At 43.3% G+C, this 12,010-nt stretch overlaps 1 protein-coding gene across 1 annotated transcript in view; it reads right to left on the reverse strand.

The window, feature by feature from the left end:
- Positions 1–1,042: 1,042 nt before the first annotated feature.
- Positions 1,043–12,010, reverse strand: part of LOC124615963 (COBW domain-containing protein 1-like) — a 524,805-nt gene continuing 513,837 nt past the window's right edge. Inside the window, exons 12-13 of the mRNA XM_047144164.1 lie at positions 7,855–7,981; positions 1,043–1,226 (exon numbers count right to left, since the gene is read on the reverse strand). Coding sequence (XP_047000120.1) covers positions 1,132–1,226; positions 7,855–7,981 — 222 coding nt within the window. The 3' untranslated portion in view covers positions 1,043–1,131. The remainder of the gene's footprint in view (positions 1,227–7,854; positions 7,982–12,010) is intronic.

A 12,010-nucleotide genomic window follows, 5' to 3' on the forward strand; every position in this document is an offset into this window, starting at 1 on the left:
CCAACCAAGGCCTTATTGCTTCCATGCCATCACACACTGCTGTTATGCATGCCAAAGGTGGATACACCAGATACTACATAAGAGATCATAATGCTATGGCTGATCCATGAAATTTTGATGGTACGTTCCGTGGTATATGTGAACACTGTCTGCAAAATGAGTCATGAATACAGTTTGTAATAAGGAAGTAATAAATTAAAATATCATGTTTCATGCTGCAGTTTTAATGCTCAAACAGCAGACATGTAATATTTGATAACTTTTTCCTTTCTCCATTTGGGTAGGTTGTCAGCGAGAAGAAGTTCCATAAAGGTTTGAAATCATGTGCAAAGTTCGTTGCAAGTCACTATGTGCTCTCATTCTCAAATACTGGCCGGATGAATTATAGTTTTCCGCAGATCATAGGCTACATTGCTTCTTTGCTGCACCCCCACCTCCGACATTGGTGGGTGGTTCTTTCCACCTTAGCGATTCGTTCCAGACAATATGTGATATGTGTTATAAGTTTAGCTGAAATCGGTCCATAGGTTCAGGAGGAGATGTGGAACATATACACAGAGTGTAACAGGTCTAAGTGCAGATATTTTCTATGCGGTATCTTAATATGTACACACATCAGTGGTTAGTTTTTTTTTTCTCTGAATCAAACAGTTTTCCCAAACATACCTCACAAACTCTGACTTGATTTTTCTGCGTGGTCATACTGTACCACTAAGTGGACTATGCTTGTCAGTATATACTAAATGTTTTCCATGCGTACATCCAAGCTTCAACAACTGACCTGCTGCCCAGGGGAAAATTAAAGTTAATGGCATGCACTTGCCACATGTACGTGGAAGGTACTAACCAACCTAATTTGTTACAGCTATAATTATTAATCTGTAAATAACATGAACACTGATGTAATATTGTTCAACACACCATCTTCAGTCATCACCAGTAATTTATGCACTTATACCTGTTGCGACCTATGTGTACATGCCTACATATATATACCTATCTTTATAATATGTGTGGATGCGACATAGATTATAAGCTACACTTGCCATAAGACCACTTTATTAACAACACACGGAGTTGATTTGTTAACAAGATAATGTACAAAAGAAGTTTGCGTGTCCAGATATCAGCTTAGGTACAAACTCCTTCTTGGCTGTTACCATCGACGGCGGCTACTACGGTCTGGTGGAACAACTGCTCGATAGCCGATCTGTCCAGGTTCCGCCCTGCAACAAAATAAGCACTTATGAGTTGAAACTCATCCAGCTATCGTTCTCAAATGTCTGGAACAAGTTGCGAATTAGTATCATGTGAAATCTGGCTCTTTAGGCAGCCCTTTTGTCTTTAAAGGTAGTGCAAAGGCTCCAAACAGGATTCGTATTTTGAGTGGTATCAGTAGGATTTCCATCTCCATACAGTGCAGAAGCAACTTCGATTAGAGTGGATGAAGTAGAGCAGACAGAACATAAATAAATCAGCATAGTTGGGGATTACAGCAGTTTTGAATTTTCGAAGTAGCTACTCCTCAAATCCCTACTTGTTCAAAGCAGCTCTTCCCCAAAGACTGAACGGAACTAAAGATATAATTTAGACATCTGAGATGTGCTATAGAATGATGTTGAAAATTCGATGGGCTGCTAAGATATGAGGCGATTTTCTGCAAAACTGGCGAGGAGAGGAACACGTGAAACACTCTGAAAAGAAGAAGGGACAGGATCATAGAACATGTGTGAAAACATCACGAAATAGCTTCCATTGTATACAGCGACCTGTTGAGAGTAAAAAGGGTAGGGGATGAAAGGTGTTCGAACAATCTCAAACCATGGAACATCCTGGCAGATTAAAACTGTGTGCCGGACCGAGACTCGAACTCGGGACCTTTGCCTTTCGCGGGCAAGTACTCTACCAACTGAGCTACCCAAGCACGACTCACGCCCCGTCCTCACAGCTTTACTTCTGCCAGTACCTCGTCTCCTACCTTCCAAACTTAACAGAAGCTCTCCTGCGAACCTTGCAGAACTAGCACTCCTGAAAGAAAGGATATTCCGGAGACATGGCTTAGCCACAGGTAGGTAGGAGACGAGGTACTGGCAGAAGTAAAGCTGTGAGGACGGGGCGTGAGTCGTGCTTGGGTAGCTCAGTTGGTAGAGCACTTGCCCGCGAAAGGCAAAGGTCCCGAGTTCGAGTCTCGGTCCGGCACACAGTTTTAATCTGCCAGGAAGTTTCATATCAGCGCACATTCCGCTGCAGAGTGAAAATCTCATTCTGGAAACATCCCTCAGGCTGTGGCTAAGCCATGTCTTCGCAATATCCTTTCTTTCAGGAGTGCTACTTCTGCAAGGTTCGCAGGAGAGCTTCTGTTAAGTTTGGAAGGTAGGAGACGAGGTACTGGCGGAAGTAAAGCTGTGAGGACGGGGCGTGAGTCGTACTTGGGTAGCTCAGTTGGTAGAGCACTTGCCCGCGAAAGACAAAGGTCCCGAGTTCGAGTCTCGCTCCGGCACACAGTTTTAATCTGCCAGAAAGTTTCATATCAGCGCACACTCTGCTGCAGAGTGAAAATCTCAATCTCAAACCAGTCAGAAGGCTGATGGAAAAAGAAATAGTATACTACCAGGTAAATATGGAGCTGTAGATTATGTCGATATGGTTACGAAATAGACATGATGGCAATGTGTCATTGTGTATGAACCTAACTGCAATATTTATCGTATTAATTCCAATTTTATAGCTTAGCCAGTAGTTGGCACATAGAGAAGAGTGCTCTCTTGAACACCATCTTCTTCTCTAGTTCACATATGTTTCAGAGAGTAACAAAAGAGAGTAGTAACAAAATGGAGAATTTTCTTGAAACTTTTGTGGAAAACGTTTCTTGCATGAAGTGTACATTTTTATAAAGAAAAGCCAAATAATTTATATAATTTCGTGATTGATTAGTGAATCAAAGTCGATCACAGCACCTAACAACAAACTCTTTGAACTTAAACAGAATTTTTGTACTACGTGAAGTCCATTTTTCATGAGACATATTTATGATAACAGTACAATACTGCTGATTCCGTTGATACAACAAAAACTTTCTGAATTTGTATTTTAGGATTCCTGAAAGAAACGCATATTTCAAACCCTGAAACTATTTTAATAAGTTCACCCTTGTTATGATACCATAAACAGAGGATAATTAGCAACTAAAGACCATTGCAGGGAAATATGTTTTATGGGGGACCAACTTATTTAACTAATTCGAAAATTATACCGCATATTCTTTAAAAGACTGTTTTGAAATGTAACATTTATTCAGCAGACACTGGAAGACAAAAGATAATTATTTTCAAATGAAACTGCAATCCGACCGATCAGCTGATTTAATATCATTAAAATATAAATCAAAATGTTTAATCATCTGTAACTTCAAACATATTACAGAGCAGAATGTAAAAGCAGGTTTGAATGAGCACGAAAGTTCCTTTAAGATGTGACATTTTAGCCATAAATTCCCAGACCATTTAAATTTTGTAAAAAATGTGTTTTTTTTTCTAAGATGGCAAACAGATTGCAGGGCATAACAGTGGGATCAAGTTTTGTTGCTAACACATTAACACACATTCAAACAGAATTAAAATGCAACAGAAATGTCGACTTGATTTTGAGATATCACATCCCATAAGATGGTGGGGACGTCAAGTGTAACTTCAGAGTGAGTCAGTGTTGTGGCATGTCACAAAGATGCACAGTACTTTTGTTCTTGTGAAATCCAACCATATATATGTTGGCAACGGTGAGTAAACATGACAGATGATGTCCACGTGCGACTTCAATCATTTGTTTGATTTATCAAGATTCACAATTCATATGGGTATGAAACTTGACTGCCCAAATGAACTTCAGGACCAGAGATTTGGAATCAACTGCGGCCAACAAAATAATGATATTAACTGATGAAATACACAGGCTGGATTAGTGGCGTTCTGGTGCTACACTGAACCGAGGCTCTCAGTTATTACTCAATCCCAAGTGTGATGCCAAGAAGTCTACTGACGATGATGATTCTACCACCTGAGCTCGGTAACGGACTGGAGTAGAGAGGCTTACAAGTCAATAGGCAAGCCGATGAGGCGAATGCCGTGGTGTATTGGCTGATTCCTCTATGTGGAACACCAACACATGTAGAAATTCTACTTGTGCCTGTTGAAATGGTACACCTTACCAACATAATTATGTCTTCTAATTCAACAAAATTCAGTTGATTTGCACATTCAAGTGACATATAACTGATGGACACTGTACCAGCCTCGCACAGTTTACTGAAGAAAGAAGTAAACGCTCTTGAATCTGATACTCTGCAGTTAGGAAATAGCTTACTGTATCCTCTACAGTTCCCACTGGAACATCAGTACAAAAATACCCTATCGGCATACTCATCATTTGTAAACACATGCGACATTGTTAATTGATACAGTAGCATTGGCCAACAAGTCACAACCACAGTCACAGTTGAAAACTTCAATGACATAAACTAAAACATAATTTCAACCTTATCTTCAACAATAAAATGACAATCCAGAATAAACCCTTAGTAAATGGTACAAAAAATGAGACATATGAAGAAAGTAAGAAAAATGTTCATTATTTCGAAAGTGATCGCTATTACTGTTCATTTATCTCACTGTGAGACAAGGCAATTAATGTCGTCATGGAAAAATGTTTGTGTTTGCCAATGGAACCATGACTGTACCCAGGCATGCACCTCATCGTCCGAAGCAAATCATTGGTCTTCAGGCTGCAAAAATATGGAAGTCGCATGGGGAAAGATCGGGACTGTATGGAGAATTTGTAAGGGCTTCTAAGCGAAACTTCTGCGGGTCAGTTGAAACAACCTTGGCAACATGTGGGCAAACATTGATGGTCTCGACACACAGTGGGATAACTTTATTAACAGTTATGGCGATTACTTGTGAAATAATAAGCAGTTTAATTACTTTTCTTCATCTGTCTCGTTTTCCTTTGACTGCCCCTTCTATACACTGCCTGTCAGGAGAGGGGTGGGGGGGGGGACGAAATGAAATAGGAAATGTAATATTAATTCTGTGATTAAAAAGTCTAGTCAAATTTATACAGAGCTTCGCATCATGACTCCACTTATCAGTAAGAATTTGCACCCTAAATGGCCTGGATGAATGCACTTATTCTGTTGGGAAGGGTGTCAGAAAGCCACTGTATCTTCTCCTGAGGCAAGTTGCACCGCAACTGTTGTAACTCGTCCGTGATAGCCTGCACACTGCCACAGCAACGGAGTCGACGTATGAACCGGTCCCATATATATTCAGTAGGGGACAAATCTGTGCAATTTGCTGGGCACAGTGTTATCTCAACATTATGTAAACTGTTCAGAGACATATGTGCATGCGTGGACGACCCTGATCCTGTTAAAAAATATGCACCACGATACTGTCACATGAGAGGTTACACAGGAGGATGCAGGAACCACTGTGCTGTAAAAGTTCCTTCAGTCACTACTAGACATGACCTGAAGCCATGCCTGATGTCTCCCCACACCGTGGCGCAAGAGTATCACCGCTGTGCCTGCCCCAAGTCTGGGAAGATATGAAAGATATGAACCTCTTCCCAGATCGCCGCCATACTCGCCAGAGATGGTCATCCAGGATTGTGCAGAGCCATGATCCATCGCAGAACACAGTGCGACGCCTTTCAACAGCCACTAAAAATACAGCCATGTGTGTTGCGGTGTTAACAGAAGCCTACTCATGAGATGGAAGTTTCCTAAACCAGCTGCTGCTAGTCTTCAACCAATTGTGTGGGAAGACAAAGAATGTTGCAAGGAGTCTATTACTTGTTCGGAGATAGCAGGTGCAGATATGAGGGTTTACGATGTTCTTGGTGCACAATATTGTGATCCTCCCTTGTCATGATGAAACGTGGTCGACTGGAATCTTGAGACAAGTATGCCTGCCCTCACGTTCCCTTGAAGTGCAACATACGGCCTCTGTCAAATCTAAACATCCCACAAATCTAGATAGTGCCCAATTCGACCAACCGATAAACGAAGACCCAAAATGAGGCAGCTTTCATGCGCTATCAGGTGCTATAACGCTGTCTCACTTGAGTACAAGGCATCTCTGTATCATTCACAGTGATCAGTCAGTATCTCGTGTTGTACATGCCTCTCACGTACTCAACTAGGCCTGGGAAAAGTACTAAACAGTAATGCGCTCTGGTGGCCAGTCCACCTGCCACAGAGAACTAGAGCTCCAATCATTTGCACTGCCAAGCGACCAAGTCTTCTTGGTGCTTCACTTTTTTTGTTAGGAAGTGTGTGCACTAACCGTTCTCTGCTGCATGTCTCTGCTTATAATGCTGTGCAAAAGCCAAGGACGAAAGTAACTTTCGCGTGATGTTTCAGTGTCTGTAATACGGCTGGACAAACTTGGGCCACTCACAGAAAGAATTTTTACGGTATAGTATGCAGTGAGACGAATAGAAAATACACATTTTTTCAAAGACAATAATTACACTGAAGTGACTGTGGATCATGATGGTCCTCTGGAGGTTACAAAAGACGGGACATGGTTGTTAATAGGGAGTGTGAGCACCGCGCAGTGCTTGCTCCGCAACTTGCTTCCACACTGGCGACAAGGCTGATAGGGAGTTTTTGTGGTAGGACGTTCCATCCATCCACCAGCGCGGCTGACAAATGTTGCATAGTCGTTGGTGCATGTGCACATGCTGCAGTACATCTCTCCAACGCATCCCGCACGTGTTCAATAGGATTTAAGTCCGAGGAATATCCTACAGCTCCTCCACCTGCGCTGTTCGATGCAGTCACGCATTGTCGTCCATAAAAATGAAATCAGGGCTGAATGTACTCACGATAAGGCGCACATGGGGAAGGATTACTATGTCACAATAACGTTCACCATTGGGTATACATTGTTCAAAGATTTGGAGATCAATACGTCTATGCAACGTTATGCCTCTCCACACTACGACACGTGGACTACCAAAACGAGCATGTTCGACGATGTTCCTGAGTGGATTGCGTGTTCCCGCCTCTCGTCATACAATGGTATGTCCAGACTGTGGAGCATGATCGTTTTGGTAGACCCGGTGTTATGGTTTTGGAAAGCATCATTCTGCATGGGCGTACTGAATTGCTAATCTTTGAACACAATACACTCATCGGCGAACGTTCTTGTGCACTGTACTCTTCCCCCGTGAGTGCCTTTGCAGGGGTGCTTTCGGTCCTGACTTGATTTTTGTGGATGACACTGTGCTACCGCATCAAACAGCGGAGGTGGGGAAGCTCTTGGAACGAGAGGATATTTGGCGAATGGATTGGTCTTCCCGCTCCCGCGACTTAAATCCCATCAAGCACTAGTGGGATGTGTTGGGAAGACGTATTGTAGCACGTCCACATGCACCATCGACCATCTACCAGATGTCATTCGCGCTGGAGGAGGAATGGAACGCTGTACCACAAGAACTCGATGCAACCTTGTGGATAGGATGGGAGCACGTTGCGGAGCATTCACTGCCGTGTGTGGTAATCACACAACCCATTAAGAACCAGGTAACAATTTTGAAACGCGTTGACTTAAGTGCACTTATTGTCTTTGAATAAAAGGGTAATTCATAGCGTTCTTCTTTCAATAGTAGAGTGTAATAGTTCTTTCAATGTATGATCAATATTTCATGAAGCTATGTTACTTGGGAGTAACTTATCAGGTGAAAGTTAACTTTCATCCATAAGTTTTTCACAGAAGTGTACATAGCTGAGCAGAGACGTGCTGGCGAGGACTGTGCGGCCGTTTTGACTCGGACTGCTGGCTGGGCGCTCACCGATCAGGATGAAGCGGCAGAGGGCGCCTGGCACGTCCCAGCCGCTGGGCAGCGGCTCCGCGTCGTACGTGTCGTACACCGCCTGCAGCTGCAGCGGCCGCGACTCCCCCTGCACGCTTATCACGCCCTGCAACACAAGGTGCGAATGCTTAGCTCCTGAAACGATCTATCAGTCACTGCGTCCAGTATTCAGAATTCCATATTCTACACGAGTCATTCCACAAAAATACAGCTGCTTGCAGTACTAACCATTTAATTCAAGCATTTAGTCTAATAGTTTTCTACGTCTAGAAGTGTTAATTCCAAAGTTTTAACTACAGCACAGAAGAAAAAATGAAGACTGAGCGCAAAACTTGTTGATGGTAATAGCCCTTCTCTATATATACAGATTTATACGTGAAACATTCATCCCAACAATGTCTGACTTGGCGGAGACCTTGGTGGTAGAAGTTTGCATTTGGCTGTTCAGGATCACCTCGTCATTCTGGAGATGTCTGCCACGCATGAGTTTCTTCATTCGTGGAAAGGGGACGCAGAATTCGTTGGATGGCATGTCAGGAGAATACAAGGGGTGAGGCAAAATTCCAAAGCTCAACGAAGCTGCTTCTGTCTTATGGCCATAACTCGCCCAAAAAGTACCCAGTTTAACCTATGCCTGTGATGGTGAATTTTCGCCTTTCCCGGCGGTATGGATCCACACGTTTTCACCGCTTGCTCTGCTCCTATGTTTCGGGATCATAGTGATACAGCCCCCTTCCGTCCACGGTTAATAGGAGGCTAAAGAAGCCATATGGTTTGGCCAGACATTTCCGCTCTTGCCTCTGTTCGGGTGCCAACCTCTGTAGAAATCTCGTCCACGATCATGGAAACTGATCCATAACTGATTTCCACTTGTTCCACTATCGCCTGAATTGCGATACGCCCGTCTTTGAGCACTATGGTCTCCATTTCTCTTGTGACTGTCTTTTCTATGTGTGAGAGACTAAGTCATACCGCCCTCACAATTTCTGATACCAATGGTACGATTATTTTACGAATTTACAGGCGACAAAAGTCACGGGATAGCGATATGCACATATACAAATGGCAGTAGTATCGCGTACATAATGTATTCAGGTGGTTCATTTGAAAAGGTCTCCGATGTGATAATGGCCGCACAACAGAAATTAAGAAACTTTGAACGCGGATTAGTAGTTGCAGCTAGATGCATGGGACAATCCATTCCGGAAATCGTAAAGGCATTCAATATTCCAAGACCACAGTGTCAGGAGTGTGCCGAGAGTAACAAATTACAGGCATTAGGTGCCGAGAATTCTTCCAGGTTGTATGTCCGTGGTCCATTTCAGGCATTAGCTCTCATCGCACACAACGCAGTGGCCGACGGCCTTCACTTAACGAACGAGAACAGCGACTTTTGCGTAGAGTTGCCAGTGCTAACAGACAAGCAACACTGCGTGAAACAGCCGCAGAAATCAATGTGGGACATACGACGAATGTATTCGTTTGGTCACTGCGGCGAAATTTGCCGTTAATGCCCTGTGGCAGTAAACGACCGACGCGAGTGCCTTTGGTATCAGCACAGTATCTCCTGCAGCGCCTCTCATGGGCTCATGACCACATTGGTTCGACCCCAGACGGCTGCTCAGATGAGTCCCGATTTCAGATGGTAAGAGCTGATTTTAAGAATACAGCGTTGCACAGACCCCACGAAGCCATGGATCCTAGTTGTCAACAAGGTGCTGTGTAAGCTGGTGGTGTCTTAGAGGTGGTGGTGTCTTCATAATGGTAAGGTCTGTATTTACGTGTAATGGACTGGGTCCTCTGATCAAACTGAAGCGATCATCGACTGGAAATTATTATGTTCGGCTACTTGGAGACCATCTGCAGCCATTTATATACTTCATGTTTCCAAACAACGACTGAATTTTAAACACAACAATGCGCCATGTCACTGGGCCACAACTGTTCGCGATTAGTTCTGAAGAATATTCTGGACAATTCGAGCGAATTACATGGCAACCCAGATCACCCACCATTAATTCCATCGAACTTTTACGGGACAGAACAGAGAAAAAAATGGTTCAAATGGCTCTGAGCGCTGTGGGACTCAACTTCTGAGGTCATTAGTCCCCTAGAACTTAGAACTAGTTAAACCTAACTAACCTAAGGACATCACACACATCCATGCCCGAGGCAGGATTCGAACCTGCGACCGTAGCGGTCTCGCGGTTCCAGACTGCCGCGCCTAGAACCGCACGGCCATTTCGGCCGGCACAGAACAGAGAGGTCAGTTCGTGTACAACATACTGCACCGGCAACACTTACGGCTATAGAGGCAGCACGGCTCAATATTTCTGCAGCGGACATCCGACGAGTCATATCTGACTCCATGGCACGTCGAGTTCCTGCACTACGCCGGGCAAAAGGAGGTCCGACACGATTTTAGGAGGCACGCCGTGATTTTTGTCATCTTAGTGTGTTTTATGAATAAAATTTATAAAACTTCTTTCCTCTAAACTGCGCTATATCAATACATAAACCGCTACTTCAAGTACTCAATATTTATTGTTACACACTCTTGTACCATACCTCTCTAAATACGATGCTATTGTTACAGTTGAAAACAGGAACACGGAAAGTCTGCACGCGTAAATTGTACAAACATAATGTAACAATCTTACTGTCAGACTTTCAGAGAAATAAGACCAGGAGAAGCACTGGGCAGAGGTATTTAAACTTTGAGTAAACATATCGACATGTATTTTAGGTGCAGGTGGAAGATAGGCTGCTTATCGGCTACGTATGGAAGACCGATGCCTCATTTGTCTAATCAGCCAGACTACAGCAAGTATTAATCACCTACACCCACCGATAAAAGCAATAAAATTTTAGTAGGGAAGGCTCACAATTTGTAGGAAGATTTAAAAGACGGCTCCTCGTAATTTTAAAAGCCGATCTTCGTATGATACACGTTGAATTTGTACGAGGCGGTTTACCAATTACTACTACCTATTATAGCTGTTTGCAGGAAACGAAGCTTACGCTGCGAGTAAACATTGTAATGACAGATGGTAAAATCTTCAGAGTCATTAGGCCGTGTCATGTTTCTCTTCAAACGTTTCGACTCCTGTGCTGGGATCTTCTTCGGAATTCTAGTTGTCTCCCTAGATGGCTGGACACTGTCGAAAGACAGGGTCGCGTTCACTCGTAAAAGGCCATCCCCTTCAGATATAATTGTACTAGCTCTTTTTCCAATCTTGGAAGGACTTTTCGTTCTCACTTTTTGTTATGGTGTTCAGCTCCTTCAGCGACTCTGTTTTTATCTCACAATGGTGGAAAATGACGTCCTTCCTTGGCTCTCCTCACCCTTGGGAGCACAAAGAAGTTGCAGGGGCCATGTCCGGCAAATACTGAAGCTGAGGTAACATAACTTTTTTTTTCTTTTTTCAAAAAGTCACGAACAAGCACTGATGTGTGAGCAGGAGCCTATTTCCACGAGCGATTTTGCCAAAATTCTCGTCGTTTTCTTCGGACTGCTTCACGCAAGCGGCACGTAACTTCCAGGTACTATTCCTTACTGACCGTGCGACCATAAGGCAAGAACTCGCGGTGATACATTCCATTGTAATCGAAGAAAATGGGAGAAAAACCTTCATATGTGATCGAACCTGTCGAATTCTTTTCAGGCTTCGTTCTTCAGGCAGTTTCCATTGGCACGACTGAGCCGTCTTTGAAAGGCATACCCACAAAATCATGTTTCTTAAATCGCACGCATTATTCCATTTTCAGTTGCAACAGTTTTCGATGGACATGAATGCAGACGTTGGAGACTTCATATATTACTGCACTTTACATTGGTTAAATCACGGGACATGCATGGAACGATTTTTCGATTAATCTCGCTACTGTTGAATTTATGAAGGAAAAAGACATACAGGAACGAAGATTGGAACATCCGGAATGGATTGCAGATTTCGTATTTTAAGTGGACTTTACTGCACACAGTCCACAGTAAGACACTGCAAGATAAATTGTTTCTGTTTTGATGGGGATGCATTTAAAAAAAAAAATCGCGTCGTAGAAGAGGCACATTCTGACAAAAACAGTCCAGTTCCCTAAGCTCACTGGCATTAAAGGAAGCACGAGGTATGAAGGC

Source organism: Schistocerca americana, chromosome 5 (genome assembly GCF_021461395.2).
Source record: "Schistocerca americana isolate TAMUIC-IGC-003095 chromosome 5, iqSchAmer2.1, whole genome shotgun sequence".
Classification (NCBI taxonomy): domain Eukaryota; kingdom Metazoa; phylum Arthropoda; class Insecta; order Orthoptera; family Acrididae; genus Schistocerca; species Schistocerca americana.